At 49.6% G+C, this 27,752-nt stretch overlaps 9 protein-coding genes and 1 non-coding gene across 10 annotated transcripts; 5 read left to right on the forward strand and 5 right to left on the reverse strand.

Annotated features, from left to right (window-relative positions):
• The first annotated feature begins 457 nt into the window (after nt 1–457).
• Nucleotides 458–6,963, forward strand: K460DRAFT_312868 (phosphatidylinositol 4-kinase-like protein STT4). The gene is made up of 7 exons (XM_040930232.1): nt 458–560; nt 616–793; nt 866–4,179; nt 4,229–4,853; nt 4,899–5,105; nt 5,152–5,439; nt 5,491–6,963. The coding sequence occupies exons 1-7, from the start codon at nt 556–558 to the stop codon at nt 6,688–6,690; spliced, it is 5,817 nt and encodes a 1,938-aa protein (XP_040788486.1). The 5' UTR covers nt 458–555; the 3' UTR covers nt 6,691–6,963.
• Nucleotides 6,751–7,726, reverse strand: K460DRAFT_117295 (uncharacterized protein). Its single transcript, XM_040926600.1, has one exon. It carries the CDS (start codon nt 7,563–7,565, stop codon nt 7,011–7,013), a length of 555 nt encoding a protein of 184 aa, XP_040788487.1. The 5' UTR covers nt 7,566–7,726; the 3' UTR covers nt 6,751–7,010.
• On the reverse strand, nt 7,580–8,388 carry K460DRAFT_406155 (uncharacterized protein; the record flags this gene model as incomplete). The annotated part of the gene is made up of 2 exons (XM_040936924.1): nt 7,580–7,948; nt 8,020–8,388. 2 exons carry the CDS (start codon nt 8,386–8,388, stop codon nt 7,580–7,582), a joined length of 738 nt encoding a protein of 245 aa, XP_040788488.1.
• Nucleotides 8,389–9,119: 731 nt separating this feature from the next.
• Nucleotides 9,120–10,323, forward strand: K460DRAFT_366768 (uncharacterized protein). Its single transcript, XM_040933448.1, has 3 exons — nt 9,120–9,264; nt 9,308–9,446; nt 9,507–10,323. Exons 1-3 carry the CDS (start codon nt 9,143–9,145, stop codon nt 10,098–10,100), a joined length of 855 nt encoding a protein of 284 aa, XP_040788489.1. The 5' UTR covers nt 9,120–9,142; the 3' UTR covers nt 10,101–10,323.
• K460DRAFT_430884 (uncharacterized protein) lies at nt 10,297–11,403 on the reverse strand (the record flags this gene model as incomplete). Its single annotated transcript, XM_040938331.1, has 3 exons — nt 10,297–10,971; nt 11,054–11,180; nt 11,231–11,403. 3 exons carry the CDS (start codon nt 11,401–11,403, stop codon nt 10,537–10,539), a joined length of 735 nt encoding a protein of 244 aa, XP_040788490.1. The 3' UTR covers nt 10,297–10,536.
• Nucleotides 11,404–13,418: 2,015 nt separating this feature from the next.
• On the forward strand, nt 13,419–15,227 carry K460DRAFT_284755 (vanillyl alcohol oxidase; the record flags this gene model as incomplete). The annotated part of the gene is made up of 3 exons (XM_040928766.1): nt 13,419–13,768; nt 13,820–15,012; nt 15,067–15,227. 3 exons carry the CDS (start codon nt 13,419–13,421, stop codon nt 15,225–15,227), a joined length of 1,704 nt encoding a protein of 567 aa, XP_040788491.1.
• A 2,460-nt stretch (nt 15,228–17,687) lies between these two features.
• K460DRAFT_366770 (sugar transporter-like protein) lies at nt 17,688–20,588 on the forward strand. Its single transcript, XM_040933449.1, has 7 exons — nt 17,688–18,164; nt 18,217–18,699; nt 18,749–18,858; nt 18,912–19,006; nt 19,058–19,487; nt 19,534–19,802; nt 19,854–20,588. The coding sequence occupies exons 1-7, from the start codon at nt 18,112–18,114 to the stop codon at nt 20,373–20,375; spliced, it is 1,962 nt and encodes a 653-aa protein (XP_040788492.1). The 5' UTR covers nt 17,688–18,111; the 3' UTR covers nt 20,376–20,588.
• Nucleotides 20,589–20,899: 311 nt separating this feature from the next.
• Nucleotides 20,900–20,995, reverse strand: K460DRAFT_t42. Its single transcript has one exon. It is a non-coding gene; the product is annotated as a tRNA-Glu (tRNA).
• Nucleotides 20,996–21,208: 213 nt separating this feature from the next.
• Nucleotides 21,209–23,552, reverse strand: K460DRAFT_395467 (Nucleotidylyl transferase). The gene is made up of 2 exons (XM_040936047.1): nt 23,130–23,552; nt 21,209–23,077 (listed from the first exon to the last, which is right to left on the reverse strand). Exons 1-2 carry the CDS (start codon nt 23,412–23,414, stop codon nt 21,419–21,421), a joined length of 1,944 nt encoding a protein of 647 aa, XP_040788493.1. The 5' UTR covers nt 23,415–23,552; the 3' UTR covers nt 21,209–21,418.
• Nucleotides 23,553–25,176: 1,624 nt separating this feature from the next.
• Nucleotides 25,177–27,518, forward strand: K460DRAFT_430894 (uncharacterized protein; the record flags this gene model as incomplete). The annotated part of the gene is made up of 7 exons (XM_040938332.1): nt 25,177–25,669; nt 25,728–25,771; nt 25,958–26,090; nt 26,136–26,594; nt 26,646–26,951; nt 27,034–27,180; nt 27,231–27,518. The coding sequence occupies exons 1-7, from the start codon at nt 25,310–25,312 to the stop codon at nt 27,516–27,518; spliced, it is 1,737 nt and encodes a 578-aa protein (XP_040788494.1). The 5' UTR covers nt 25,177–25,309.
• Between the last annotated feature and the right edge of the window lie 234 nt (nt 27,519–27,752).

Here is a 27,752-nt window from a genome sequence, read left to right on the forward strand (position 1 = left end):
ACGAAGATATGGTTGTACACAGATGTATGATGAGCATGGCGTTTTATTGAGGTGGAATATTTGAAATATGCTCTCTTTTGGCGAGGCGTTCGAGCGCTGACGGGATTTGAGTAGCGTTTGTTTTGCGTCCTCTATGTGTTGAATATAATTGCTCTTCTTTTTATATACTTACTCCCCGCTGTGCTAAGGTGCTGGGTATAGCACCTGACCTGTGGTTTTATACTGATTTCTCCTACTGCGTTGTATGATCCGCTCTAGCGTCGAATTTACTTTCAAACATAGAAATACTTACTCCCCGAGATGGACATTACTTTGCAATTGAGATTACTCAACCTGTTTCTACGCTTGGTGGTAAAGAACAATGTTGGGCACGGGGCAAGCAAGTGCAGGAAAGTTGCGCCAATCAGCGTGATGCCACCTCCGAGCGCCCCAGACTTTGGTACGATTTCGTCACCCCCAGGCATCTCACGCAAGCCACCGGAATACGCTACGCTACGCGCATCTTTCTGTACGGCGTGTTTGAAGCCAGAGGAGGCAGCAGGAGCTTCTGTAGATATGTCGTAGGTTTCCTCAATTAAGCACCGAGCTTCGTATAGCTAATCTGTAGCCTTTCAGACGCACGATTCGGAGCAATGCGCTCGAGAAGCTTGCTCGCCTGTCGGCGCAGTCACCATCGACTGCTACTACCACTGCAGACTACTTGAAGATTTTCAAGAGGTGTCCAAATGCATCCGCAGCGTATGTCGGCTCTAAAGCTGAGGATTATGGCATCTCAAAGACGTCGAATCCCATGGTACGTTGTGCGGAGTAACTATAGCCCAGGGGGTTGGGTGTAGTTCAGGAGTGCATAGCTGACAAGCAACAGAAACTACAGGAGCTGGAGGCAATTCTAGCCTTATGCAAAGCTGCGCCATACGTCGAGTCAACAGAAGTCGCGGAAAAGCTCCTGGCCCGCCTGGCACCCTACCTTGCCGAATCATACGCCCAAGTCCTCTCGCCTTCGCCGAACCTCCGCACATATGAGCCCTCGCCGTACGAACATCTTACCTATAACCTCACGGCTGCGGTCCTTTCGCTTGGCGTCCAACATAGCGGACTACGAACACAGGCTTCCGCTGCACTCGAGCGCTATTTAAGCGGGTGGGCCGCCGCAGCTATCGAGCTGTCAGCGGATCAATTTGACGATGACGAGACGGAAGACTTTACTCCAAACGGGGAGCTTGCGCGGATAATGGCACAGAGCCTCTCACTCCTGGGCTTTCTGGGGGCTGCTGCCGAGCATGCAAGGTTCTGGAATGCGTATGAGAGGCTTCAATTCGTCGAAGATGTGCGGGCTGCGCTGTCAGAGACGTACCTCATCGCGTTTGAGACCGCACTGTCGATTGTGCGTAATACCCGCTCGCATCAACACGGATTGAGGGAGTGGAAGCGCTATACAAGGCACTATGCGGCTACCGGGCGACCGCTAGGGGCCATGATTCTTCATGACTCGTTTTTGAAGATTGTGGTTGCTTCCGCTGCGCTTCTTGTGGGAACCAGCCCGGATCATAAAAGCGAAGATTCCGTTTTGGATCACTTGCGGTCATCTTTGAATAGCAAGAGCAACAAGATACTCAGAGACTTGTCCGAGGATTCGCTTGCAGAAGGACTAACAAGAATCGCCATGGAGGAGATGGAGCGTTTGGAGAACGATCTCGATTACTTGCAAAGAGTTGGTTCCGCCTGGCAGCAACGACAGGCCTCTTCAGTCAAAGCAAAGGTTCTCGTCACCTACTTGTGTTGCACTACCTATGATGCCGAGATCGCAGATGCGGAAACTTTGACGGTTTGGCTTGACAACGTGCTCAACGACCCAGTGCAGAGTTCGGATCACGATTTGGCATCGGCAGTCTTAAAGTCAATGGCTATTTTAGCCGAAGTGTCCCCTCAGGTGGCATCTACTTTAGGACGTTCACTTCCGCGAGTTATTGTTCAAGGCAACTTTGATCATCGAACAACGTCAGTGGCAGCCGAGTCACTTGCTACGGTCCTTAGCCTGCTCCCTCAAGACGCTATTATCACAACACTTTACACCCTCGGAAACATCATAAGTGCAGGCCCAGTCCCCGATCGAAATGCCGCATCACCGACAACGAATGGTACTAGTAAAACTCCACGTACAGGTGGGGTTTATAACCATCAAGATGGAAGTGCTATCTCACTTACGCCGAGTGACGTCGAAGAACCACACCATGTGCATACGACGGTTGTAGAAACAGTCGTCTCCGTTGCTAGAAACTGCAACGATGCGAAAATCACGGCACTCGCGTTGTCAATGCTCATTCAGAAGATTGGTCGGTCTAGCAAAGCGGTCGACGCGAAGATTGTAACCGATTCGGCGTTCTTGTCCTTCCACAGCCCGCCTACAGAATTCAGGTCATTGCTCAAGATATACGCCAAGCTATGCCATGACGCTCTTGTCAATGATGATACGGTCACTTTGGAGGCTGTAATGAACGCACGCCTAATCATATCAAGGGAAGTTTCTGCAGAGGGACCTGCTCTCGAGATCTACCTTACCCATTTGCTGGATACGATTATCAGTAAAGGAGATGCCCAAGAGACGTCGCATCGCCACCTTCGAGAGACTGAACTGAATGCTCAAGAGATAGCCCAGCTACTGAAACCTCTTGCTGTGCTTCTCGCGCGAAATGTCAATCGTGCAGAGTTTTCAGAGCTTGACGACTCCATAATCAGCCTACAACGCGATGCCTGGTTCAACATAGTCGTTCATGGCTTCGACTTGTCGTCCGATCTCGGAAGTCAATATAGAGAAGAACTTCGAACATTAGCTCGATTCAGTAAATCTTTGATTGCTGAAGAACGGCCGTCTCTATCGGAGAGCGACATAGAACTTAACACGGTCTTACGTCGCGGAAAGTCGCCTGAGCACACGATTGAGCAGAAGCGGCGTCTCGCCAAGTTGCTTCCCTCATGCGAAGCCGACACCAAATCGCTCAGCTACCAGGAAGCAGTTTTCTTAAGCACCGCATATGTGGTGGAAGACTTGCGAGCGAGTACGGGTGACTGCACCAAAGCACTTGCGTATTTCTTAGACCCGAAACTTCGAAGCGGCGCTGTAGGCAACTGCATGGCCGCGATCACCACGTCAGCAGTCAGGACCTATCTGTCCAAGACGCTTTCGGGCCAATCGCATTCTTTCTCGACGCCATACCTCGCGCAACAGCTGGCGACTATTTTCTCCGCTTGTTGTCACCGTATTGCTCGAGTTCAGCAAGCGGCAGCTTCATGTGCGGATCTCATTGTCCGTGAAGTGCCATCGACGCTGTGCCAGAAGAGCGCACTCTTTGCTCTCCTAGAGCTCCTGTCGATGATGTGGTACAGTTGCCTCGAAGGCGAAACTGATGAGTATGCCTGGAAGTCCACCTTCACTTCAAAAAGGTCCAATATCGTGATCGAACTATCCGATGACTACAACTTTCGCCGAGCGACTCTGGACGCTCTTCATAAGCGCGCTACGACTTGGGTCAAGAGCGTCCTGGATATCGCTCCTCTTGATGTTAAAGGCCTTCTTCAGACCTACCTATCAGAGTTTGACGACGAAGCATCTTTCGGCCATATCTCCCTGGGTCGGTCCTTCGCTCTGGAAATGGGGTCCGTTATCCCGTCTACGGACCAACGTCTAGGTGCCGTCGAACGCCAAGGCATCAATATCAACTCCGCGTCCGACTTCATCACGCAATACACCACGAGACAGGAATACAAGTTCCTCGACGGTGTCGTGGATCAAGAAGAAGAGTGGCTGAAAGGTGGTCCAGCTTCGCAGCACATGCCAGCTTACCTCTCGCGCAGCTTACAGGACGCTACTAACCTTCTGATCGACTTGGAGAATCGAACTCTGAATCACAAGCACGTTACAATTGCGGAATTGCGCGACATACTACGGAGAGCAGCTGCCCTGTTGTGCAGGGTGAAGACGGATCAGTCACCTATCGTTCAGCACCTGGTTGGGATCCCATTCGCGGTGTTCTCCAAGCAATCCATAAAGCTCGGTATCTCGTTGTGGACCAGTGTCACTAAAGAAAACCCTCGCATGGAGTCTCGGATCTTGGTTGCCATTGCTGAGAATTGGGAGAACACGGTGCGCAAGCGACGTGGTATCTTCAGCCCCGCTTTACGGTTCGTGTATATAGTCAAGATAAACCGACACTGGCTAACTCCGCTTTAGACACCCAGATCCTTTCTACGGCAAACAAGAATTTGCTGCTACGGACAAGGAAGCCCTTTCCAAACGACAGCAGCAGATTTACAATCTTATTGCACCTCACTTCCGGCTTCTTCAATTTCTGTCCAGCCATTTCAGTGCCTCTCGATTGAGCAAGTCAGATGTCGGGCGTGTTTATGTACGACTGATACACATCACGCTCGATGCCATGAGTGTTGGCTGTTCCCAACCATTAGCTCGGGAAGCGTACTTCCACATCATCTTGTTGGGACTGCGGATCTCTCATCACTGCACCACTCTCTCGTCAACTATCCGATGGCGTCTGACGGACCGCATCTTGACCGCTGCGCTGGCGTGGTTTGCCAAAGCTCCACAGTTCTCATTCGGAGGCAATCGACTACAGATCAAGGCAGAGACCCATATCCTTGCGGATGTACAAACGCAGCTGGAACTTATCGGAAAGGTTACTACTTCAGCAGAGATTGGCTCAAAGTTGAAAGCAAAGCAGGATCTCCTGTCTCTACTGATTGCTAATGAGCACACGCGTCTCATAGTCTGGTTATATCCTCTGGACTTTGGCAAGAAGCACCACTTTACATCTGGACCTAATAAGAACTTGCTGCCTGACGTAAGTATTCACTAGGATTCAAACTATGTAGACTAACGCTAGTAGGCCGCTGTAACAGCTTATCTCAAGACCGCTTGGGCAGAGAATCCGGCAATTGCCGTGCATCTTATCAAGCGCTTCCAGTCGCAGCGACTAAACACCGAAGTCCGTTGGCAGGTGCTCAACTTTCCTCACAAGGTTTTGGAAGAACCGGATGCTCTTGAGGTGCTACTTGGTAATCAACTGCCGGGTGATGTATCCTTCCAGCTCAAGGTACGTGGATCCCATCACATACTTTCATACAGCTAACAGTCCCAAGTACCTGCTGTACTGGGCTCCTCTTAACCCAATCACCGCCGTGACATTATTCCTGCCAGCGTACCGCAATCATCCTTTCATCATTCAGTATGCGATGAGAGCACTTGAGAGCCACTCGGTAGATGTGATGTTCTTCTATGTCTATCAGATTGTGCAGACGCTTCGATATGATTTCCTCGGCTACGTTGAGAGATATATCATTGAGACGGCGGAGTTCTCGCAACTGTTCGCCCACCAGATCATCTGGAATATGAAAGCGAATGCTTACAAGGACGAGACTTCTGAGACAGTGAGTGCTACTATACCGTTCCTGACGCGCGTATGCTGATAGTTTTTGCAGCCGGACGCCGTGAAACCGACACTCGACAAAGTTATGGCAAGTCTTGAGTCTAGCTTCTCAGTGGAGGACAGAGAATTCTACGAGCGCGAATTTGCCTTCTTCAATGAAGTCACTGGCATCTCCGGTACGCTTCGCTCGGTCCTACACGAGCCGAAAGAAGTCAAGAAGCAGAAGATTGAGGAAGAGCTGCGCAAGATTCAGGTCGAGGTCGGCGTCTATCTGCCCAGTAACCCTGACGGTCAAGTCATCGGCATCGATCGGAAGTCTGGCAAGCCACTACAGAGTCACGCCAAAACGCCCTTCATGGCGACCTTCCGCATACGCAAAACGAAGCCCGACACAGGCCTCGAGGAGATTGAAGAAGACGACCGTGCAGTCACTAAGAAAGACAACACGTACGAAACCTGGCTCTCGGCCATTTTCAAAGTCGGCGACGATTGCCGCCAAGACGTGCTCGCCCTCCAAATGATCGCCGCTTTCCGCGGCATCTTCAACACAGTCGGTCTCGACGTCTGGGTCTTCCCATACCGCGTCACAGCGACAGCACCCGGTTGCGGTGTCATCGATGTCCTACCCAACTCCATATCGCGTGACATGCTTGGCCGCGAAGCCGTCAATCGTCTCGATGACTATTTCATTAGCCGCTATGGCAACGAAGATTCCATCCGCTACCAGGAAGCGCGCAGCAACTTTGTTAAAAGTATGGCTGCGTATAGCGTGATAAGCTTCCTGCTCCAGTTCAAGGATAGGCACAATGGCAACATCATGATCAACGACACCGGCCACATCATCCACATCGACTTCGGATTCTGCTTCGACATCGCCCCCGGCGGCATTAAATTTGAGCGGGCGCCCTTCAAGCTCACGGCCGAGATGATCGCCGTCATGTCTGGCAAGAATGCAGCGCAACCGTATAATACGCAGGCATACCGCTGGTTCGAAGAACTTACCATCAAGGCGTTCCTGGCCGCTAGACAGCACTGCGAGCACCTTGTACATATCGTGGAGGTCATGCTGGATAGTGGGTTGCCGTGCTTCAAGCCTGAGACGATCAAGAACTTCAGGGATAGGTTTGTGCTGGAGAAGACGGAGAGGGAGGCTGCAGACTACATGAAGGCGTTGATTGAGAAGAGTAGGAGCAGTTACTCGACTGGAACGTATGATCGGTTCCAGTTGATTACGAATGGAATTCCGTACTAGAAGGCAGGGTGGTGATGGGTTGGAGATGGAAGCGGGTAGGACTAGAGGACAGAATCCACATCTTTATAAAGGCTACTTGTCCTGTTAGGCGCTAACTATGTGTAAAGGGCCTGCATTCTAGCCTGATTTCTCGGAGCAGCAACTGTTATACTTTGTATCCCATTCTACGCTTACCAAGTCTTCAATTGTATTACAATCCAGCTCCATACAATGCTCGCTTCCCAAATAGCCTTCTTTGACGCCCATTTCTGCTTCTTGTCGCTCGTAGCCCTCCCTGCAAGCGAGGTTGTCAGTGTCGCTCAGAAGCTTGGTGTAGATCCCTAGGCTCCGAATTTGAAGATGCCTTGAGTTCCGTTGCCAGCTGAATGGGCATTGTTGCCTCCAAAAAATGAGACTGGCGGTGGCATCTGCGCCTGTGGGCCCGGTACTTGCGAGGGCGCGCCCGGCTGCGCATTGGTACTGTAGCTCCCAGAGGCTTGCATCGCGTACATTGAGCGCAGGTGTGATGCAGACTGAGGAGCACCTCCAAGGTTTCCGGCCAAAGTCAGAGCGGCTGTCGATGTGGCAGTGGAGGCGTTTGGTGCGCGGGGCGTGTGAGCTGGCACATACTGTGATGTAGTGGTGCGAACTGCGTCTCTAGAGATGATCGATGCGGTCGGAACGTAGCTGGAGCCAATGTGTTGGCCACTGGCTGCCTCGGTCTGAGATGAATGAGGGTGGGGAATCTTTTTGCTGTCTGCCATCTCAAGTAGAGTACTGCGCATTTCTGCCAGGAGCGCGCCAAAGACTACGTGCCCACCTGTGAACAGCTGACGATACTGCTCAAATCGTATCCAGGCTGCGTCATGGTATGCCGCGTATGCCACTGCCACCATACGTATTCGCGCGCTCAGACGGTGTTGTACTTCCCGTTGCTATGGAACAGCTCGTGTATGAAGACAATAAAGTCATCGAGTGAGACGGTTTTCTGTGCGAGAACCCATTGGATGTGCCCGAAAGATTCATCTGCAAGTGAGTCGTTCTCGAGCAACTCGGCCAGGTGATGGATGGCTAAATGACCACGGAGCACATCAGAATTCGGGACAATCCTGAGCTTCTTGACATTTAGAGGCACCTTTTCCGCCAGACTGAGGCTCGCAGCGCCTTTCAGTATGTATCTGCCAAAGTATTCGTACTGGAGGAGGGCATCTATGGCGAATGATTCGACGCTGTTTACTGTGAGTTTGACTTTCCCGGTTTTTGTGTATTCGAGTTGCGTCTACCACCGCGTTCGGATTAGTTACCACGCTGGAAGTATACATAAGTTGCGCGCTGAAGCATACTAATTACCTTTCCAGTGAACACATATCGCTCCAATGCACGAGAATTTGGGGTGATAACGGCTTTGTGGGCGCCCCAGTTCACGCCGTAGGAGTCCTTGACGATGATGTCCACTGCGTTTCTGTTTTCCCAGATCTTCTTTGTGCCGCTTTTCCAACTTAGCATACCAATCTGTAATGGGATGTGCGATATTGAATACCTCGGAGTGGATTTCTTGAAGAAGATGCGCTTGCACTGCGTCTTAGCTGCAACCTTGGCTGGATTACAAAGTACGATAATGAAGACTTTCTCGTACGCCATATCAGTCGGAGGCAATTCCACTGCCACGTCTTCTTTGTCGGTATCGCAAGCATCGTGAGCATCGCTATATGAGGCCATGCTGGCGGTTTCGGCAAAGTGAGGAGGTAGAGGCAGAGGCGGGGTGCGGGTCTTAGGTGTGAAATGGATTGACCGCAAAGCTCGAGGAGGCAAACGGAGCCGCTAAGTGCATGACGTCGGCGCAGTGAAAGCAAGTGAAAGCAAGTCAAATTGACGCAATGTCCAATGTCGTTCTAGGCACGCGACCTCGGCGGGAACGTGCTGGCTGTAGATCCGTTCGTGCGATTAGGTTCTCTCTCATTTGTTACACCTGAGCGAACTTGTCCTATATATATTTAATTATTTCCCAAACTACCAACAAGAAGTCACATCCCCAGTCGTAGGTTAGGCAATGTCTGTCAGCTATCGACTGACCGGATTTGGTTCCAAGGGCTGTCGTCTAGCGGACAAGTATCATAGGGTTGGTTCTGAACACTTGGGAAATGGTGCGTTACTATTCTACACTCGTATGTGGCTTTCTTGTGATTTTTCTTTTTGCGGTGGTTCGAAACTCGTAGCAGCAGTAATAGCCTTCTTTGCTCTTTTATCTCTTTTGACTAAAATGCAGAAAATCTTTTGTAGCCTTCACTTGTTTAAAGTGAAGTGTTACCTAAGTTAGCATCTAACTAAGAGGTAATGACTCACTGCAAACGAGCTCCTTCCTAATTGTCCCCCAATATGCTTGGCAAAGCACTAGTGTTTGTTTAGTACTTTAGCACGTATCTTGTTTGTTATCTGTGCACCACCTCCAACAACTATCAACTCGCTCTTAACAATGTCGACGGGAACCGCGCAAGACACACCAGCTTCAAGCTGGCGTTCTCAGACGAATTTGCTGCAACTGGTATTCACGAATGATTACCACAAGTTCCCGACGCCGCACGTCACCCGCTCCGAGTATGTTGACCTAAAGTATTCTTGACCCGCACTGATTCTCTAGACACGCGCAGCAAGTCATGAAATCACATATTGGCTGTGACCTCCTTCTCGATTCGAACGGAATAGTCTTTCCAATCCATTCGGCATGGGCTCTTTGCGGCCCAGCTGCAGACTGGATGGTTCTCAGCTTGTTCCTAGGTGTACGTGTTCAATTGCTTGTTGCTGTCATCATGCGCTCGACTCTAATGCCCTAGATTCAGACTCCGAGCAAGCAATTCACGATTCCATTCCCGGCGTTTTCTCCGATCATCGTGGATCGATTCGTAAACTTTCTCTATCTCGGCACATACCAGCGACACATTGAGGGCGAGATATCGAACATTGGTCATGCGCAGAACAAGCCGGACACCCCTTATAACGACGCAACCCAGAAGATGAAGTCGGTGCGATTCCATTTGGAGATGATCAAATTCGCCGAGTTCCTGGAGTACCCTGCTCTTATTGACACGGCATATGTCAAGCTGATCGAGCAACTTCTAATGAGGAGCCGGTTCGATCCTAAAGCCATGAAAGACTTTGTTACATGGACCTTCGGTTCCGCTAAGATCTGCATCGACAAGGACGGTTTGCTGAAACATCTCATCGTGACGGCAGCTATAGCGCACGAGTATAAACGTTGGGACAAGCGTGTTCTAAATGCCTTCCTAGATCTCATTCAGGATAACCTGGAGTTCCTTGGATATCTCAACAACGCGAAGGAGAAGCATAAGAAGATATTGAAGGAGACATTAGAACAGAAACAGACAGAGAGGCAGAACAGGACGAACAAGAAGCGGGCTAAGGTTGAGGAGTAGGTCGCCCATGAAACTGAGCGATAGGAGGCATTGTGCTTGCCTTGGAGATGGGAAAGAAGGGAAGGCTATGATTCGAAGTAATAAAGCGCACTACTGGAGGAATGAATAGTAATCTAGTGTGTAAGGTTAAACACTACACTTAATGTTTCTTCCTTGAGGTCGTAGAAGCTCCAAGACACTGTCATTGTATTCTACTGAATAAATGATCTCTATGATACACTGAATCATGGCTATTGATGGCTATAGCCATATTTGAGATACGCCTCCTATCTTACTGACGGCTAGTTAGTGCTTCTATCCAGGCAACTCCTCCATAGCCGCTCCCATTTCTCATATTGATGGCGTACTTGTCCATCACAGCACGAGATATCTCTGCCTGCGCCATGAAGACATGTTGAGCGTAGTAGGGCGCTTTCGGGACGAATTCGAGGTACTTTTACTCATCCTGTGTCATCCAGATCTCGTGGTTCAGTGCTCCATAAGTGCCCAGAGTGCTGAGGATCTGTTTGAACCAAGGGTCCTCCGCTCTAGCGCCTGCGCCGAAGGGCTCTGTAAACACTCCGGTGTCAACGACCATGTTGATGAACTGATCTAGGTTGGGTTGATCAGGCTTGTCGAGTGCTAGCACCAGCTCGTTATGTGCAAGAATTAAAAGACCCTCCATCTCCCACTCGTGCGCGAGCATACCAACCAGTAGATGAACGTGTGCAACCGCGGTGCCGGTGGGGATAGCGGGGTCGGAATTCTTAGGAGGATTCGTGGTGTAGAGGATATGGTGTTTATCAAGCGGTACTATAAGACGATATGAAGCATTGTTGATGATATGATCGATAGCCGAGACCAACTGCGTAATTGGGCCACCTCTGCACGTCTACAGTCAACGTAAGCTTCTGGCGCTATTTCTGTCTGTTAGCAAAGCCTGCTGAATGGAGTGTTGCACACGGACTACATACCAAGTGCTGGGCTAATCTCGGGAGGTAGGCAGTGGCGGTAATACATGGAGCTTTGAAAGTGCATCCATCACAGCCGACGAAGAGGAGATCGCGCGGCAATTTTTGCATTAGCCGTTTAGTGAGGCAGCTGCCGAGGTTAGGAAAGATAAATCGCATTGGTTGCACCGGCGCGTGTACCTCTCGATGACCTTATGGGTTGGAACAAGGTCGGCCTTTGCCAGCTTGACTACGAATTGGTGAGGCCCGCTACGCTGGGACACTGCGACGGCCGCAGGGCTCTGGATCACATCTTCGCTTCCGCTCTCGTCGAATTCGTGCTTCTTCATACCGAAAGGCGGAAATGCAGCCATGATACGCTGAGTGGCATTAGCTGCCGCGTGGGTGGTAAACTCGAAGTAGGCGGGGCCTTTTTTGACGTCGGCAGTGTTGATGTCGGCGCCTAGAAAGGTAAATAATAAAAATTAATGTGGGTCATGATGTCGTGCACGGAGGTGAAAGAGAGTGCACGTGGGACCGAGTGCGCGTGCGCGTTCGGGGCTCTTTCAATCTTGCTCTTTCAATCTTGCTCTTTCAATTCTGTTTTGAAACAGCTTTATATATTAAGAAATTCTCAAGACCTTCATCAACATGCCGACACCATTTGTGTAATTGCTGGGTTTAGACAAAGTTCCACCGGTCGCATGACTTTATCCGTGCGTTACACACGTGGATCGGCGGGCGCCCTTTTTTTGCGCGGGTTCGATTCAGCCATCGGATATTCTTCTGTATTCTTTTTAACTTAGTTTTTGCCTTGTTTCGGGTGGCCTGGTGTTAGCTTTCACTCTCACTCTTAGCCTCGCCGCCCTCGCGCACCTGATCGAGTCGCCTGTTCCGATCCATCTTCCAGGCCCAGCTATTGTGCATTACTCATCGCTTTTTTTTCCTTTGCAATACCGCCCTTAAACTCAGTCCAGCCTACCATTATACCAACTCTTTAATTTCACATTTCAAAAGTTGCCGACCCCGAAAGAGCAGCCCGGCCAAGAAAGACATTGCGCAGACAAAGAGAAGCTTCCAAGAGCTCGTATTGACTTCCACCATGCGGAATGACCACTGATGGCGAGACGAAGGTAAGCTTGGGGTATTCAAAGAGTTGATTGTACTATTTCCCGGTTTCGTGTCTAAGGAAAAGGCCGAGGGAGAGTACAACGACATTCTTAGGCCCCACCCAAGATCAAGTAGGCTACCAACAGGCGAAGATATAGTTAATTTTTAGAATGAAGGGTCAACTAGGGAAGCGTTGACACCTTTCGGTTGACAATCAAGGATACACAGCTGATGTACTGTCATCCAGCCTAGTGCCCCAATGGAGCATACTAGCGACGACGGAGATAGGTAGCAAACGAACTATGCGACGAGGGGAGGATTCGTACAATTGAAACAGAGATTTGGCCGATCCGCCCTAATGAGACATCACCGTCATGAATTACAACCTTGAGAGCGCTTGACATCGCCATGGTGACCGACTCAGTCAGCTATGCGAGGATACTAAGCAGGCACCATGGGTCAGGAGTAGGTCCACAATAACATTGGTGTTACATATCAGTGATTTTGGATTTCGGGAAGAACGACGTGTGAACGAACGAGGAGAGATGAGATGAGGTTGGAGACTAGCTGGCTAGGGTCTCGCGCTAGTCCCACCCCACATTTCACGCAACGCGACACCCCACACCGACATTGCACCGTTTCTTACTGTCAGCCCATCCCCTCCGTTGATCTTTACGACTACCCCGACGAAATCTCCGTAATTTGTCTCGTCCCATACCACGCGATTTCTTCACACATGTCGACCGGGTGACTTCAACGCCTACCTTGAGCTCTATTAGGTGCTCTATGAAGACGACCTTTCGATGCTCTCTCTAGTCGGGCACTGCTTAGGTTGGCAAAGATACACAGGCTCTCCGCCGTGTCTCGGTGGGTTCAAGATAGTCAGAGCGTAGAGAGAGTCTGATATTCACCATAACGTCGCTGAGGTTGAATCCTCGTTTCGCAGTGGGCATGCATCTTCAGTCGATTCTATCGGAGAATTGTCTCGACGGCGCTTCAGCGCGATCATCCGGTTCAGATTGATCCTAAGCCGCCGAAGCGATGGCTCAAGAAAAGGAACTCGGGATTACGACTATTAGTTGGGGAATCCCTAGCGTGGCTCAGAGCCGTGAAGTCGAGAGATGTGGGGTCTTCTCCGCATTGTGGGGAAGCATGGGAACTCCCCGACGCGTCCCGACATGCGCATTAGCACTGACATGGATCTGTCCAGGTAGGAATTGGCTACATCTATAGCTGCACCTCTCACATCCTCTCATAAGACAATTCAAGACCTTTCAAGATGCCCTCCCCTGCCTACATCGACCCTGAATACCAATCAACACACCAGACCCTCTTCAAAGATTCAATCACGACACCACTGAAATCGGTGCTTCCGCCTGGAGTTACGCAGAGTGACTTCGATGTTGCGCTTCGAAAGTACAAAGAGATCGTAGGTGATGATCAGGTACTTTTAGGCGATGGGTTGACGGAATACATTGATCCGTATGAGCTGCATGAGGCGGAGGGACACCGCAAAATGCCGAGTGCGGGCGTCCGACCAAAGAATATAGAAGAATTGGGGGAGGTTCTGAAAATCTCGAACGCGTTTAGTATACCGGTGTGGACGTTCTCGAGAGGGAAGAACCTTGGGTGAGTCGCAAATACGCCATTGCAACAAACGTGAAACTAAAACAGGAGCAGCTACGGTGGGCCAGCGCCTCGTGTCAACGGGTCAATAGCTCTTGACCTACACCGTATGAATAAGATCATTGAGGTCAATGCCGAATATGCGTACGCAGTCGTGGAGCCTGGCGTCACCTTCACCGAGCTATACGACTATTGCGTCAAGAACAAGCTCAAGGTCTGGCCTTCCGTGCCATCTCTTGGTTGGGGTTCGGTAGTTGGCAATACTCTGGATCGCGGTACCGGCTTCACTCCAACAGCCACTCATCACCAACACATCTCCGGGCTGGAAGTCATACTTGCAAACGGTGATCTAGTACGCACAGGACAATTCGCAATCTCCGACTCGCCATCTGCGCACCTATCTAAGTTCAGCTTTGGTCCCAGTATCGAAGGCCTCTTTCTGCAATCAAATCTCGGCATCGTGACGAAGATGGGGATCTGGCTCACGCCCGCACCTCAAGCGTACATGTCTTGCACCTTCGACATGCCCGACCTTGATGATGTGGAGACTATCGTCGACGTTTTTGGTCCGCTACGACGCGACGGACTTCTTCCAAATATTGTATACGTTTCCAACGTAGTCGAATGGCTGGGTATGATGGGTCGCCGAGAAGACTTCTGGCCCCACTCCAGCCCGATACCAGACTGGAAAGTCAAGGAACTCCAGAAGCAGCTTGACCTGGGATATTGGAATGCAAAGTTTGGTCTCTATGGCGCAAAGGATGTCATACAGGCGCACTTTGACGAGCTGAAGAAGATCGTGTCCAAGAAAGCACCGAAAGGCCGGCTCACAGGAAAGATCTTCTCTGCTCCGGACGGTGAGATACTGGACCCAACTTCTGTCCCCGAGATGGACGGCGGCTTTTTTGTCGGCATTCCTACCCTGTGGTCTCTCCCAATGGTCAAGTTTCGACTACCGAAGAAGGGTGGTATCGGAGCACATTACGACTATAGTCCCCTCATACCAAGCAACGGAAAAGAGATCCTAGCATGGATCAAAACGTCGAAGAAGATATGCGAAGCTGAGTCCTTCGACCTTTTCTGCGACTTCTTCATGCACGAGCGCCATGTCATCTTTGTCAATATGTTCACGTTCGACAAGACGAACTTAGTGCACCGAAATACTGTGCAGACTATCTTCAACAACCTGTTCGAGGAGGGAAAGAAGAGGGGATATAGCAAGTACCGAAGTCATGTTAACACTATGGGTCAGTTCCCGTACTTTGGTTCATCTCCCGATCCTGACTGACTCTGTGCCATAGACCGCGTTGCGTCGCTGTACGACTTCAATGATCACGCATACCGTCGCTTCGTGGAGACCATCAAAGATGCGCTCGACCCGAATGGGATCCTTTCGCCGGGGAAGCAGGGCATATGGCCGAAGCGTTTCCGTGAGAACGAGCAACTGAAAGCTCATTTGTGATCTGCTTCATATGAAGCCCAGCAAATTGGAATGGGAATCTGTAGACTATGTTCAGTCGGTGATATGTAATCTCCAGAGAAGACCAGTCAAATTTTTGCTTGCGACTTCCAAATTAAATAATGAAAAAATCGTTCATGATTATGTACTTAGACAGACCTTCCTATAAAAGCACTGCTTAATCCGATAAGGCTCTTATACATGTACATCCCTGTCATCTTTGGTATCGCATGCCTGCTGCACTGCTCCATGAATATAGTTCCTGGAACACTGAGAGGTAGTCCGCCCAACTTTATGCTTCTTGATCGCCACAGATTCTTAAATCGCTCGTCTGTAATGCTGGTACGATCCCCATAAGCTCCACAGTATATCTTGCCACATTTTGTCGTCGATGTTATTGAAGCTGAGGGAAGCGCTCACCACCCACAGTACTTGAACGTGCGATCCCCCGGGGTTTATTGGGGTCCTGGATGGTTAGACCTGCAAGTTTGGTGGAGGGCGGGCGGGGAAGGGTGACTCACAATGTCCTGGAGGTGAAAGAGTGAAAAAGAAACACAGTGATAGCTGGAGGCACTTACTCAGTGTCTTGGAACAACTGATTGTATCTATGTTAGTAAAGATATGAGAACGAGGTAATTGAAGCTGTAACAGGGAGAGAAGAGATGCGGGACATCCAGAACTCAAGGTTCCGTTTGGGGTTTCACTTTCTCTTTCACCTGCGGTGTAGCTCCGCGCCCACAATGAAACAAACAGGCAGCCCCCGCCGTACCACGTGTCTGCGGTGACGTTACTGAGTTAGCGGCTTGCACCTGTATATTGTTATTGTATATTATTTAATTAATTCCCAAGGTAGACATGCTAACAATGGGTTACAGGAAACATAAAATACCTTGGCCGGGACGGTCGACAGCTAAAACTGTTGATCACCGAGCACAAGCCGGAGCCCTAATCAGGCGGAGGATGTAGGTACTAGCAAGTCTGGTATCGAACCTTTTTTGTCCTCCGAGGAGGCCGTTTGTTCGAGTCCTGTTTGTGCCATGGTCTTTTTTGTCAACTATTTGCAGTGCTTTTGCACGATTTGTTTCACTTCCATGTACGTTGCATCTATCTTTTTGTAGAATGCTATTACTGATAGGGAGCATTTATTTGTGCGAGGAAGATTTAGAAAGCGCCTACGCCCCAGTGTTACCGCTCAAGCTATCGCCAGGTTCTGTAAATATTATTATTGCAAACACGTAGAGACTTTGAGAAGTAGAAGAAGCTTAGAGAATGCAAGGACCCTAAGAGTATAGAACTGTAAACCTAGGTGGCCGGCCGGCTCTTTACGTATAGACAGCGCTTAATAAAGACTGCACTGTAAGAATAACAAAAGCTTCCTAAACTGTACTACTTGTAATAGTATTAAAGAAGCACAACAACTAATATCCCCGCCTATGCGCGCTTACTTCCTTTTTAAAGTAGCCATGTTTCAAAGTGTACATAATAACAAAGTGTTGCGAGACTACAGACTTGCTGAACAACGGGACGTACACGCTACAAGGGTACAAGACTAGCGACCGCCACTCCCATAGCTCAAGCCAGAAGTACACAAAAGCGTTAGATTGCGATTTCCAAGAACTGCAATTGCTGAGCGTAGTATGAAGAGCTGTTGCACGTGAGTTTCCAACAAGACAATGGGAGAGTATCGCGTCCAGCAGCCGAGGTTCTACTCCCTGTGAACAATCAAAACCACGCGTCCACCCGAACTTTATCTTCTCAATTTACCGTTTTAGGCAAGCCGTGATGATCAGACAAACGAGGGCAAGGCTGGGCGATCGACCGAGAAACGCGGAGAGGGCACCCCTCACATGGCGCATCTTAAAACCGGGTACATGATCGTCACGGGTCCAATGTCGGAAGCCGACGTAGCCTACGGCGATCTTCGTTGGCTAGAGCTACTTCATTCATAAGTTGCCTCAGAAAAGCCACCTCGTCACCGTCAGCGGACGTTGCGGATAACGGTCGAAGAGTGCGCTAATAATGACGGCCAGATCTTAGATTCAAAAGCGCTCTCCAGCTGACCGCCCACAGTTTTCCAGAGCGCAGCTTCAGGGCCTTGTCAATTCGTCATCAAAGAAATTGGCACTCGGCCTGTCCGTGGGCGTGATTACGCTACAGGTGTTCCGTACCGCGATTAGAGGGCTGTCTTTTTGCGCTTACCTGTCAAACTGATACTTGGGCATGCAACGCACCCCACTTCGCCCCCTTGGTTCAATTGCTATGCTCACTGGCTCCAGTGTGGGCTGGGACCCGCCTTTAAGTGCATTGTTCGTATTGTTGGGACGAATGCCCCATGGGGTCAGACGACACGTGAGCGGGTGTAGCATCGGCCAAGCCGCCAAATGCCCTGATAGCACGCCGCAGGGAAATAAGCTCCGACAAGACGTCTCGGCGCCGCAGCTTGTTGCTCCGCAAACCACATCGCACAACTATCATACATCTGGGGATCCCCGAACGCGCAACGACGGGGTTGATTCGATATATCGCGACGCTGGACGATAGAAAGAGGTCGATTAGGGTGTGTCGCGCTCCAGGCAGATTAGCTTTGAGGCCTCCCAGTGCCGTCTTTCAGTCTGAGCGTGCAGCGTGCAGCAAGGGTCACGTTGCTGATCCCTTCCTGAAGTCACCTTGCATGCCACCACTTATTTGAGCTACCTTACTAGCTCATACGTAGCTCCAGCGGCTGTCGACACTCTTACGCTAGAAAGACAGCCTCCGGCTTGATCCTGTGTGACCCCTCAATCCATAGTCCTGCTAGTCGTAGCATAAATGCTGAGCATTATCCGCTCGTCTTGGTCGCTTGTCCAAGCTCACCAAGCTCCAGCTTTCTCACTTAAGCTCCGTCGCCATGGCTAGCGCAACTGACTACGATGACAAAGCTCATATTGAGCATCACGATGCGTATGGGTCCTCTACCGTCCTTCAACTTGATCAATGAAGCTAACGCACCCAGTTCCTCCGAGGAGCGAGCTGTTGTCAATACTGGCAACAGTGTCTCGGCGAAGATCCAGAATCCCCTCATTCACATGACCGAGGAGGAGATGCTCCGTGATGTCGACACATTCGCCGGAGAAAACAACTTCAAGGAAATCCATCCTCTCCTCCGCAGAGGAGCTCTGGTCGCTCGCGATCCTGTCAACTTCGCCCAAGTTCCAGGGATCACCGAGGCTGAAAAGGATGCCATATCCAATGAAGTACTCCATAAGTGGCGCCAGCCAAAACTGCTCTACTTCACCATCATTCTCTGCTCCATCGGCGCTGCTGTTCAAGGATGGGATCAGACGGGTTCCAACGGTGCTAATCTGTCGTTCCCGGATGCGCTTGGAATTCCTGTCCGCGCGAAGTTGGCAGACGGTAGCGTCAATCCCGACGCGGAACACAACCAGTGGCTTCAGGGTTTGATCAACGCCGGGCCCTACATTGCCTCGGCCTTTATGTAGGTGACATTTTGATTTCAATCCGGTTGAACTTGCTAACACATACAGTGGCTGCTGGTGCTCAGATCCTCTGAATCAGTTCTTCGGTCGTCGGGGCTGCATCTTCATCTCTGCCATCTTCTGTGCTCTATCTCCAATTGGTTCTGCGCTCTCTCAAAGTATGCATCTTTGATCCTTCGCTGTTTGACTTGACACTGACGCTGTACCTTAGCCTGGGAACAGCTTTTTGTCACCCGTCTTCTCCTTGGAATCGGTATGGGATGCAAGGGCGCATCCATTCCCATTTTTGCCGCAGAGAACGCTCCCGTAAGTCTACTCTTTTAACTCACAAATACGCATTTTCTCACACAACAACAGGCATCCATTCGAGGCGCCTTGGTCATGACTTGGCAGCTCTGGACCGCCTTTGGTATCTTCATGGGGACTGTCGCCAACTTAGCTGTCAAAGACACCGGCAAGATTTCGTGGCGTCTGCAGTTTGGATCCGCCCTGCTGCCCGCCCTGCCTCTCTTGATCGGTGTCTACTTTTGCCCCGAGAGTCCCCGCTGGTATATCAAGAAAGGCAGATTCCCCCAGGCTTTCAACTCGCTTAAGCGTCTCCGAAACACCGAGCTCCAAGCCGCTCGCGATTTGTACTACATCCATGCCCAGCTTCGCGCTGAGAGCAGTTTGACGTCGATGAAGACGAACTATATCTCGAGGTTTACGCAGCTCTTCACCGTTCCTCGCCTTCGGAGAGCCACTGTCGCATCGGGTGTGGTCATGATTGCGCAGCAGATGTGCGGTAGTACGTGGCACCAACCTCCTTCTCGTACTTGGCTAACCAGAGCTAGTCAACATCATTGCTTTCTACTCCAGCACCATCTTCGAACTAGCCGGTGCTAGTGTCACTGAGTCCCTCGTCGCCTCCATGGGCTTTGGTCTGGTCAACTTTGTGTTCGCATTTCCCGCACTGTGGACTATTGACACCTTTGGCCGCCGCACGCTCCTCCTCTTTACCTTCCCTCAGATGTGCTGGACTCTGCTCGCGGCTGGTTTGTGCTATTTGATTCCACAGAGCAGTTCAGCCCATATCGGGCTAGTCGCGCTCTTTGTCTACCTCGTAAGTCTCCTCGGTAACCTCTTCATCGTGTCGGTTCTAATCGTCCTTTAGTTTGGCGCATGGTACTCTCCAGGCGAAGGCCCTGTGCCTTTTACCTACTCTGCCGAAGTGTTCCCGCTCTCCCATCGTGAAGTGGGCATGTCATGGGCTGTCGCAACCTGCCTGTTCTGGGCTGCTGTGCTCTCCATCACTTTCCCGCGCATGTTGAGTGCCATGTCACCGACCGGTGCTTTTGCCTTCTACGCTGGCCTCAATCTTGTCGCACTAGGTCTGATCTTCCTCTTCGTGCCGGAGACAAAGCAGCGGACGCTAGAAGAGCTTGATTACATGTTTGCGATCCCGACACGGCGCTTTATCAGCCACCAATGTGGTACCGTGTTGCCCTGGTGGATCAAGACTTGGATCCTGCGTAAGAAGGTCGGGCCGTGCCCCTCGCTCGTTACTTTTGAGGGCGGTGGTGAGAACGATCAGAATCTCCACGAGCAAGTGAGGAGAGCGAGTATCGCGGCGCAGGGTGGTGATCCAGACAGGAGGAGGTCTAGCATTGTCGACAAGGCGAGACAAGCTTTCTAGTTATCTGCAAGATTATATGTGAACAGTCGCGTTATGATGGAATTTTGCGACATTGATAGAAAGCTAGGTCAGTAGTTTATGTCGATCGCTATGCCCATACAGCATAAGTTACACCAGTCAATATGTTACTATAGACGTCTCTGTGAAAAATGACATTGATAAAGCTGCAATGTTGTTCAGTCTGCCGTGGACTGAGCGATGTAGGAGATGCCAATTTTACCTACAGCGTGATCTGTATATTGTCACGAATACTGTTAGCTGGTACCTAGAGCGATAGGGACTATATCAACTTGCTTAAGACGATCCTTTCATCGCGTATATGTCAGTGAAGGCTGGTGTGGAGATGAGAGGATGATGACGGCGACGTTGATAAAGTGTCTAGGGTTACTCAAGCTCTAACCGTGTCTCAAAGGTCCAGTCAAGGTCTGTGAGCGAATGTCTCTGTAGTGCCTATAGGTCGAGATTTGACTTTTTTTTCAAAAAGAGATGCAAAAATATATTCAAAAGAGTTGCAAAAAGCATGTTTCCGACACCGGGAATCGAACCCGGGCCTTGCCGGCACTTGTGAGTGAACGACTCTCGATGAGAGCGGCAAATCCTAGCCACTAGACCATATCGGATGTGTTTTCGAATGGAAAGTTTTATTTTGGTAAGTACTTATTTTTCCGGCATGAAACAGAGAGCAGGGGATGGTAAACCCAAGGTAGAATAGCCGGCGAAATACGGCATGGGCAAGAAAAATATGTCGTTTGGGTTGTCCCGCTACTCTGGACATGCCACTAGAAAACAGCTTCTCAGCACCATCATAATGGCTAGCGCCCAGATCATAGGTTGTGCAATACTGTATCAATTTATTTGAATAGGTCGGAATTCGTTACATCATTACGCGAAAACCCAACTATACTATTACGATCGAATTATCCTCGAGGCACATACATCATGTCAGGAAAAGGAGAGCCGCCGATATTACGGCGTAAAGACAATACATATTGAGCCAAGACGCCGACCAAGTCCAATAACTGAAACAGTGCTTTGCAATTTCACTAATCCCCAACCGGTGTGTCCGCCCTTTCATGCGGCAGGTCTGCCAGCGGCGTAAGGCCCAGCAACTTCATGCTACTCTCCAGCACGATCCTAGTCGCCTCATACAAGGCGGCAAGGCCTGGAGTGACGGCAGCATCTTCTTCACCCTCGCCGAGACATTCGGAGAGCAGCTCAGTCAGAGTGACAAGATATGCCAAAATACCAGATGGCTCAAGTGAAAGGTATGTGGCATTCACAACTTCCGGATACTGCGCGAGGACGCGCAACAGGTTGGCTTGGTCCTCTTCCGCCAGTGCCTGATAGTCTTCCTCGCCAAGCTCTTCAGTAGAAGGGGCGTTGGTGAGAAGGACGCGGAGCTTTGTTGACCAATACTGCAGATCGGGCCCTGAGCCAAGTTTGAAGGAGGCCAACGTGCTCGGGTCGAAGGCGTGCGTGGAACTTGACCGAGTGGACAGTTCCTGGACGAGGAGTGCGGATGTCGCAAGTGATTCCCTGGTCTGATCCGCCCCACCTAGCAAGGTAGCCTTATCCCCATCAATCTCTGAAAGGCTGGCCATTGCTTCCTCGCACTTATCAAGTATGGCCTGCGGCTTATACCCCTTCCCGAGTATCGCCGCCATCTTAGAGACCTCACTGAACTTGACATGTTGCAGCTTGCTTGCCAGGTCTTTCAGTTCCAGACCCTCCAGGATCTTGAAGAGTTGAGTGAAGTGGACGCTGTTGTCACTAGCCACAATGTAGATCATCTTGTCGAAAGAGTACTTCCTAGACCTCTCCAGCACGGCGGCAAGGTCTCGAAGAAGGTATGTGCTGCTTCCAGAACGATCACGTATGATAGCTGTCCCAGCTTTCGCACCTAGCGTTTGCATGTGGACAATCCATGCTCCTCCACTTTCTTCCGATATCTTCTTGTCTTTTAACATCTGCTCCACTTCGACCATCACTTCTGGGGTCACCTGAGATTCACCGGAGTACTCATCGAAGCGGACGCCCAATCGTTCGTAGAATTTCGTGTAGTTCTCGATGTTGACATCTCGCACACGTTTCCAGAAAGCAACAGTATCCTCTTCACCATCCTCAAGCTTCTTGAACGCCTCATTACGCTCGGCAAAGATGCCCCTGCTTTCAATCTCTACTTGCGCTTCGCCCTCGTCCTTCCCTTCTTTGGCCACGTCGTCTCGGGCTTGCCTACTTGCATCCTGTTCCGGCTTGAAGTCTTCTTCGATCTTGTGATAGACTTCGAGAAGATGTCCCACAGGATCTGCCTCATATGCCTCATCCGAGCCGTACTTTGACCAGCCAACGCGCAGTAAAGCGATCGGCTTGCCCCAGTCCCCAAGGTAGTTGATGCGGGTAACGTCCCATCCCATCGAGTCATATAACCTGCCGATAAAGGCACCGATAATTGTGCTTCGCAGGTGTTTTCCTTGAAACTCGCTGGTGATGTTTGGTGAAGAGAATTCGACAATGACTTTTTTCCGATCACCTTCCTTTGATGCCAGATTCGTTATATGGTTGGATACATCGAAGCCATAGTAACGCTTTCGGTCGAGGATATACGGTACTAGAAGACGTGACACTGTCTCGAGCTTCAGAAAAACGCGCAAATGAACGCCTTCGGGCAAAGGGGGGTCAAAGAGAGCGTTATCTTTCGGGAACTAATATATAAAGTAAGCTCCTCTATTTTGGCTTTTTGGAAGGGTTTCATACTTTATCTACTAACTCTGTCGACAGCTCGGCCGGTTTGCAGCCTGGACGCAGCCTGGGGAGCGTGATTGAGAGATCACCATTGAAAATATTGTTCGGCCATTGGATGGATTTGTATGCATCTTGAACGTCGCATTCAGTGAGGCTAGTGATAAGCTCGGCAAGTGCTGAGCGACAGAGATCGAGAGGGTTGCTCAAGATGGTGGCCCCGGTAAGCTCTACTGGAGGCCTTGATACCGACAGACCTTTTAACAACTGTGTAAGACCATTGAAATCAAGTGTCGACATGATGTCAATATCCGAACTTCAGCCCTGCTCCAGAGGACGAGTGACGAGGAGGTCACGACAGTGACAAACTACAATAAACATGAGCAGTTGCGGCTACGACCGGAGGCGCGTGACAGATCGCGTAAGGCAAAAGAGGGCGATGCCTGGAAGTATGACTGTCATTGACTGTAGCGCAGTGTAGCCTCTTGAATGACTTTTGATTTTAAGCCTCGTCCCAAAGAGGCTGCCACGCTGTTAGGCATTAGCTCTCCTTCGTGGTCGACTAGGATTGGTGGCGAGATGCATGTTACCTTGCGAAAGCTACCATCGATTGATAATAGGCTCGTTTAATGTTCAATGAACATCAAGCAATAGCCTGATGATTAAAGTGTAAGTATTAGTGATTCGGTGCGGCGGAGCTGTTTGCTCATCGAGGACTCTCCTGGGTTGTACGCACTTTCTAGTTCCTTTTTTTCTTTCGGGTTTCTTTGGGGACGAACCTTGTCGGTGCATTAGTGATTGATACATCGGAAGCACGTTGCATAATCAGCCTCACAAAAGCTGCACATAACGTTCAACCTTCTGTTCACCTTCTTAAATTTAAAATCTACTAGCTCCTAATTATACTTAATTGTATAGGAATGCCCATAGATTTACCAGCTTCTTTTTAGCTGCTACACAACCAAATTGCCTCCACAGACAGGCGATAGCTTATCATTTATTCCTGGGCTCTAGGCCGCATGAATGGAGGCGAACACCAGCGTCTTTTAGTCTTGACTTTGACATTTACGATTATTGGGCACTTGAATTTGCAATTGTCGTAGTCCGAGAGCTTTGTCGGCCTTGCATGTCGCCTCACTCTAGCGTCGTAATCCAGAATGACCAGTAAAAATTCCCCAGAGGTAGTTTGGCCTTGAAAGAGGCCCGAATCCGTCGGGCTCCACTCTGGCAACCTGCATGTAGTGCAGTAAATCCCAAATGTGCGGTTCGAGGCTGTGTATTTCTTGCCTTAGCTTTATCCGAAACAATCCACTGGGCAGGTTTCGCAAAAGAGGCGGTCCTACGCGAACATCAACAATTGCAGTAGCTATCGAGCTGCTGGGTATCATGTGCCAGATGACTCATAAGTCAATTGGTTGAGTTCTTGCGCCCACAGCCTGTCGGAACAATATTTTCAGCTTATTCGAGGATTTACAACGCGGCGGACGTGCGCGTCTGGAGTCAGATATCGATCGCGACCATGTGCCATGCATTGTGTGCGTTGGCACTATCGTCCTTCAGCTAGCCCTACGCCACTGGCCCAGAACATTGGGCTTCGGGTAAGGCTGACGTTTGCCTTCTAGAGATCCATACGGCAAGTACAACACCAAACCTGCGGATAGGGTCGCCCCATAACCAAATCGACGAATGAATCAATGCAATTTTTCCGGCACGTTTTTGCAACGAAGGATGCATATCCTTGTTTCCGAGTGAAAATTCCCGCACAGCCTCTTTCTCGCCCTTAATGAGGAACTTGTGTGCAATCGTGACCTTGTGCATAGCGACTCAAGATGCAAGACGTGTTCGCCGTGCAACACCGCAACCCAGCGTACGGCAATACGAGCCTGCTGGCAAGTCATTTGTTACCGGGACACGGACATCGCCTTTTGTGTGCCACGAGGTTGATTAAGATCCCCCAGGAGCTCGTGAAAGGAGTTGCACCATGATTTTGTCTCCCACAATACGATAGTCTCATTATCAGCACCATATGTCTTCTACTGCACACCCGGCAAACAAGCCCTATCGAAGCTTTTGAGCTATATTGCAACCTCACGATAGTACTATCATACACTTGGTCTATATTATCAACCAACTCTTCCAGAATAGCACGAGCATGAGCTTTCCGCTTCATCACTGGATCTACAACGCCGCGTCCCATGGCGAACCATTCATGCAACTCAGCTCCGAAATTAGACCAAGATCCAAAAGGCAGAGAATGGAATTCTGTTTTCTCTAACATTAACCGTAGAAAGTATGATCGCATATTCCAAGCGTGCCTGCAGGAGGACAACGTCGAGCGGAACCTCTTGGATGCCTTTTTTCAGATCACCGAAAGCGCTTTACCGTCGCGTGAGGTTGAGGAGGCGAAGAAATTTGTACGAAATGCTTCAAAAGGGGAAGCCGCACGAATCCTGACCCGTGCTTGGGTGGAGAGCCGTAGAAAGTCGACTGATGTTAATCGACGCCTTCCAGAGTGGCTTGACCCGGACCAGTTATCTAGTTTTCTCAAGGAACGGGTAAGTATTCTTCGTCAATGAAACCTATCATATTTTGCATCAGGCTAATGTGCGCTAGTCCGACAAGCCTATCCACGAATCAGATGCAATTCGGCGCCTTATGTGAGTTGGCAGCACCTCTACCTATACTCTTGTGAACGCAGAAAGTCCATTTAAGAACAATGAAGCCTAAATAAATCTTGGTCGGAACCTACCACACACCCAATTTGTACCACCTATATCCAATACTCAGTGCATTTGGTTGTTCGTTTATTCTTGGTTTCTTAGCAAGTGCTAAACATACCCCAGTTATATACCTGAGCTCACATTGGATTATATACTCACCCTCGCGAAGACAGCGTCATGGAATGAGGTACTGGCTTTGAGAGCCGTTTTACGCCGCCACATAGCACGTCAAGCATCGATCCAAGTGCATATACCGGTAAAAACATCCCAATCAAATCACCGATCTATCTGACGTGGATAGCTTACCGGGTTCCTTACATTTCATCTAGAACTTAGCCTTCCACATCTCATATTGCGGGAATGCGGGTCTTCACCGAATGTGGAAGGGAATAAAAAAGGCCGAGTGCAACAGCTGACGACAAATCTCTCCTTCTTGAACATGGAATCTAATACCGGCGAGAAACCTGCTCGTTTCTCCATCCGCAAAGCACACGACACCATACTTTTATTTGGTTGTGACAATCTGGAATGGACGGGTTATAGATTTTCTGATCATAGACCTGAGGAGGATGACGATGAGGAGGAAATGCCGGATAAGGATATATTCGCCTCATGTGGTTCGGATGAAGTACTGGATGCGTACAATACAATATGGGACCCTAGAGTGTACTTCCTACACGTTGTGGCCATTCGTATTGGCGCCGTACTACATGAGTTCAAGTACTTAGTTCAGAAACTAGAGACGGGTTTCAATGGTTGGGTAAGATAGTCAGGTTATCCATATATTCATTTTTGCTAATGCTACACTTAGATGACAGAACGCATATACACAAATCTTCCACACGGCCAGGATCAAGGAGCTAGTAACAAGCGGTTACACGAGGACACCTTGCAGATCAAACAAGTTCTGCACGAGTTACGTGTACATTGGTCTGCGGCTGTACACGCGTGGAAGAAGTTCAGTGATATCAATGGGGATATTCTCCACTTTGCTGATGTCAAGGATGGGAATGCCCGACATGCATTGAAAAGGATCAAGAAGTTCTTTGCGGATCTGTTATTTTTGGAACAAGATTTGAATTCATTGGACAGGCTGTACGAGGACTCCACTAAAGCAGTAAGTTTGCATGCACCTCTTTATGGAAAATTCCTAATGGTGCTTTTAGCTAACGCTTCGAACAAACGTTGAAAATAATCAGCTCAGCCATCAGACGTATGATCTCAGCCATCAAACTCATGATATCAGCCTCCAAATAAACAAACTAAGCAAACGCACTACAGCCATAGCTTTGGTCAGTCAGAAGGCTGCGGAAGAGACAAGTCGCACCACTCGAGTCAACGTGCAGGTATATTACTTCAAGCCCGCTAATACCATAATGTTGCTGATGTGTTCTAGATCATCTTGACTACGACACCCTTTGCAATTGCCCTACAATACTTTTGTAGCGAACAAAATCTTTTCGCGATTAATCGGACTCCTAAGACTTTCTTGATTTGTCTTTTCGTACTATCATTGACCCTTCCGCTCATCACCTTTGTCGTTGAGCAACTCAATCAATTTGGGAAGTTGTTATACCAAAAGCTTATTCAGAGCGCGGGGCGAAATACTTTACGAAAGCCTAATGCTGGTAAGTTGCTTCTTTTTATTAGTAATCTTTTCGTGGTCAAAGCTATCTTGCCTTAAGACCAGAGAAGTGGAGTGTCCATGCAATTTTCATAGGTTGATATATTAATTAGTTGGTTTGCTTCTATACATACTAACGTAAACAGATGTTAAGAATCTAGACTTTGACTTGGACGCTGAGTTGAGTCCCACGGTCTAGATGCTCGATGTACAGGCGCAATTGCTGATATACCCCGATGATGACGAGTTACGATTATTACGAATGTTAACGACCATCCATGAATAGGTTAGGGC

The sequence above is a fragment of the Cucurbitaria berberidis genome (assembly GCF_010015615.1).
Source record: "Cucurbitaria berberidis CBS 394.84 unplaced genomic scaffold K460scaffold_3, whole genome shotgun sequence".
NCBI lineage: Eukaryota > Fungi > Ascomycota > Dothideomycetes > Pleosporales > Cucurbitariaceae > Cucurbitaria > Cucurbitaria berberidis.

What these genes read in the sequence shown, in the direction of transcription:
- K460DRAFT_312868 (XM_040930232.1), top strand. An exon ending in CAAAGACGTCGAATCCCATG is followed by an intron (nt 794 to 865) that starts GTACGTTGTGCG and finishes GACAAGCAACAG; the next exon opens with AAACTACAGGAGCTGGAGGC. An exon ending in AGGACGAGACTTCTGAGACA is followed by an intron (nt 5,440 to 5,490) that starts GTGAGTGCTACT and finishes TAGTTTTTGCAG; the next exon opens with CCGGACGCCGTGAAACCGAC.
- K460DRAFT_117295 (XM_040926600.1), bottom strand. Translation starts at nt 7,565, where the DNA reads ATGGTGGCAGTGGCATACGCGGCATACCATGACGCAGCCTGGATACGA.
- K460DRAFT_366768 (XM_040933448.1), top strand. Translation starts at nt 9,143, where the DNA reads ATGTCGACGGGAACCGCGCAAGACACACCAGCTTCAAGCTGGCGTTCT. An exon ending in CCGCACGTCACCCGCTCCGA is followed by an intron (nt 9,265 to 9,307) that starts GTATGTTGACCT and finishes CTGATTCTCTAG; the next exon opens with ACACGCGCAGCAAGTCATGA. An exon ending in TTCTCAGCTTGTTCCTAGGT is followed by an intron (nt 9,447 to 9,506) that starts GTACGTGTTCAA and finishes CCCTAGATTCAG; the next exon opens with ACTCCGAGCAAGCAATTCAC.
- K460DRAFT_366770 (XM_040933449.1), top strand. Translation starts at nt 18,112, where the DNA reads ATGGCTAGCGCAACTGACTACGATGACAAAGCTCATATTGAGCATCAC. An exon ending in TGGTTCTGCGCTCTCTCAAA is followed by an intron (nt 18,859 to 18,911) that starts GTATGCATCTTT and finishes GCTGTACCTTAG; the next exon opens with CCTGGGAACAGCTTTTTGTC. An exon ending in TTGCCGCAGAGAACGCTCCC is followed by an intron (nt 19,007 to 19,057) that starts GTAAGTCTACTC and finishes ACACAACAACAG; the next exon opens with GCATCCATTCGAGGCGCCTT.
- K460DRAFT_395467 (XM_040936047.1), bottom strand. Translation starts at nt 23,414, where the DNA reads ATGTCGACACTTGATTTCAATGGTCTTACACAGTTGTTAAAAGGTCTG. An exon ending in CGACAGAGTTAGTAGATAAA is followed by an intron (nt 23,078 to 23,129) that starts GTATGAAACCCT and finishes TTTATATATTAG; the next exon opens with TTCCCGAAAGATAACGCTCT.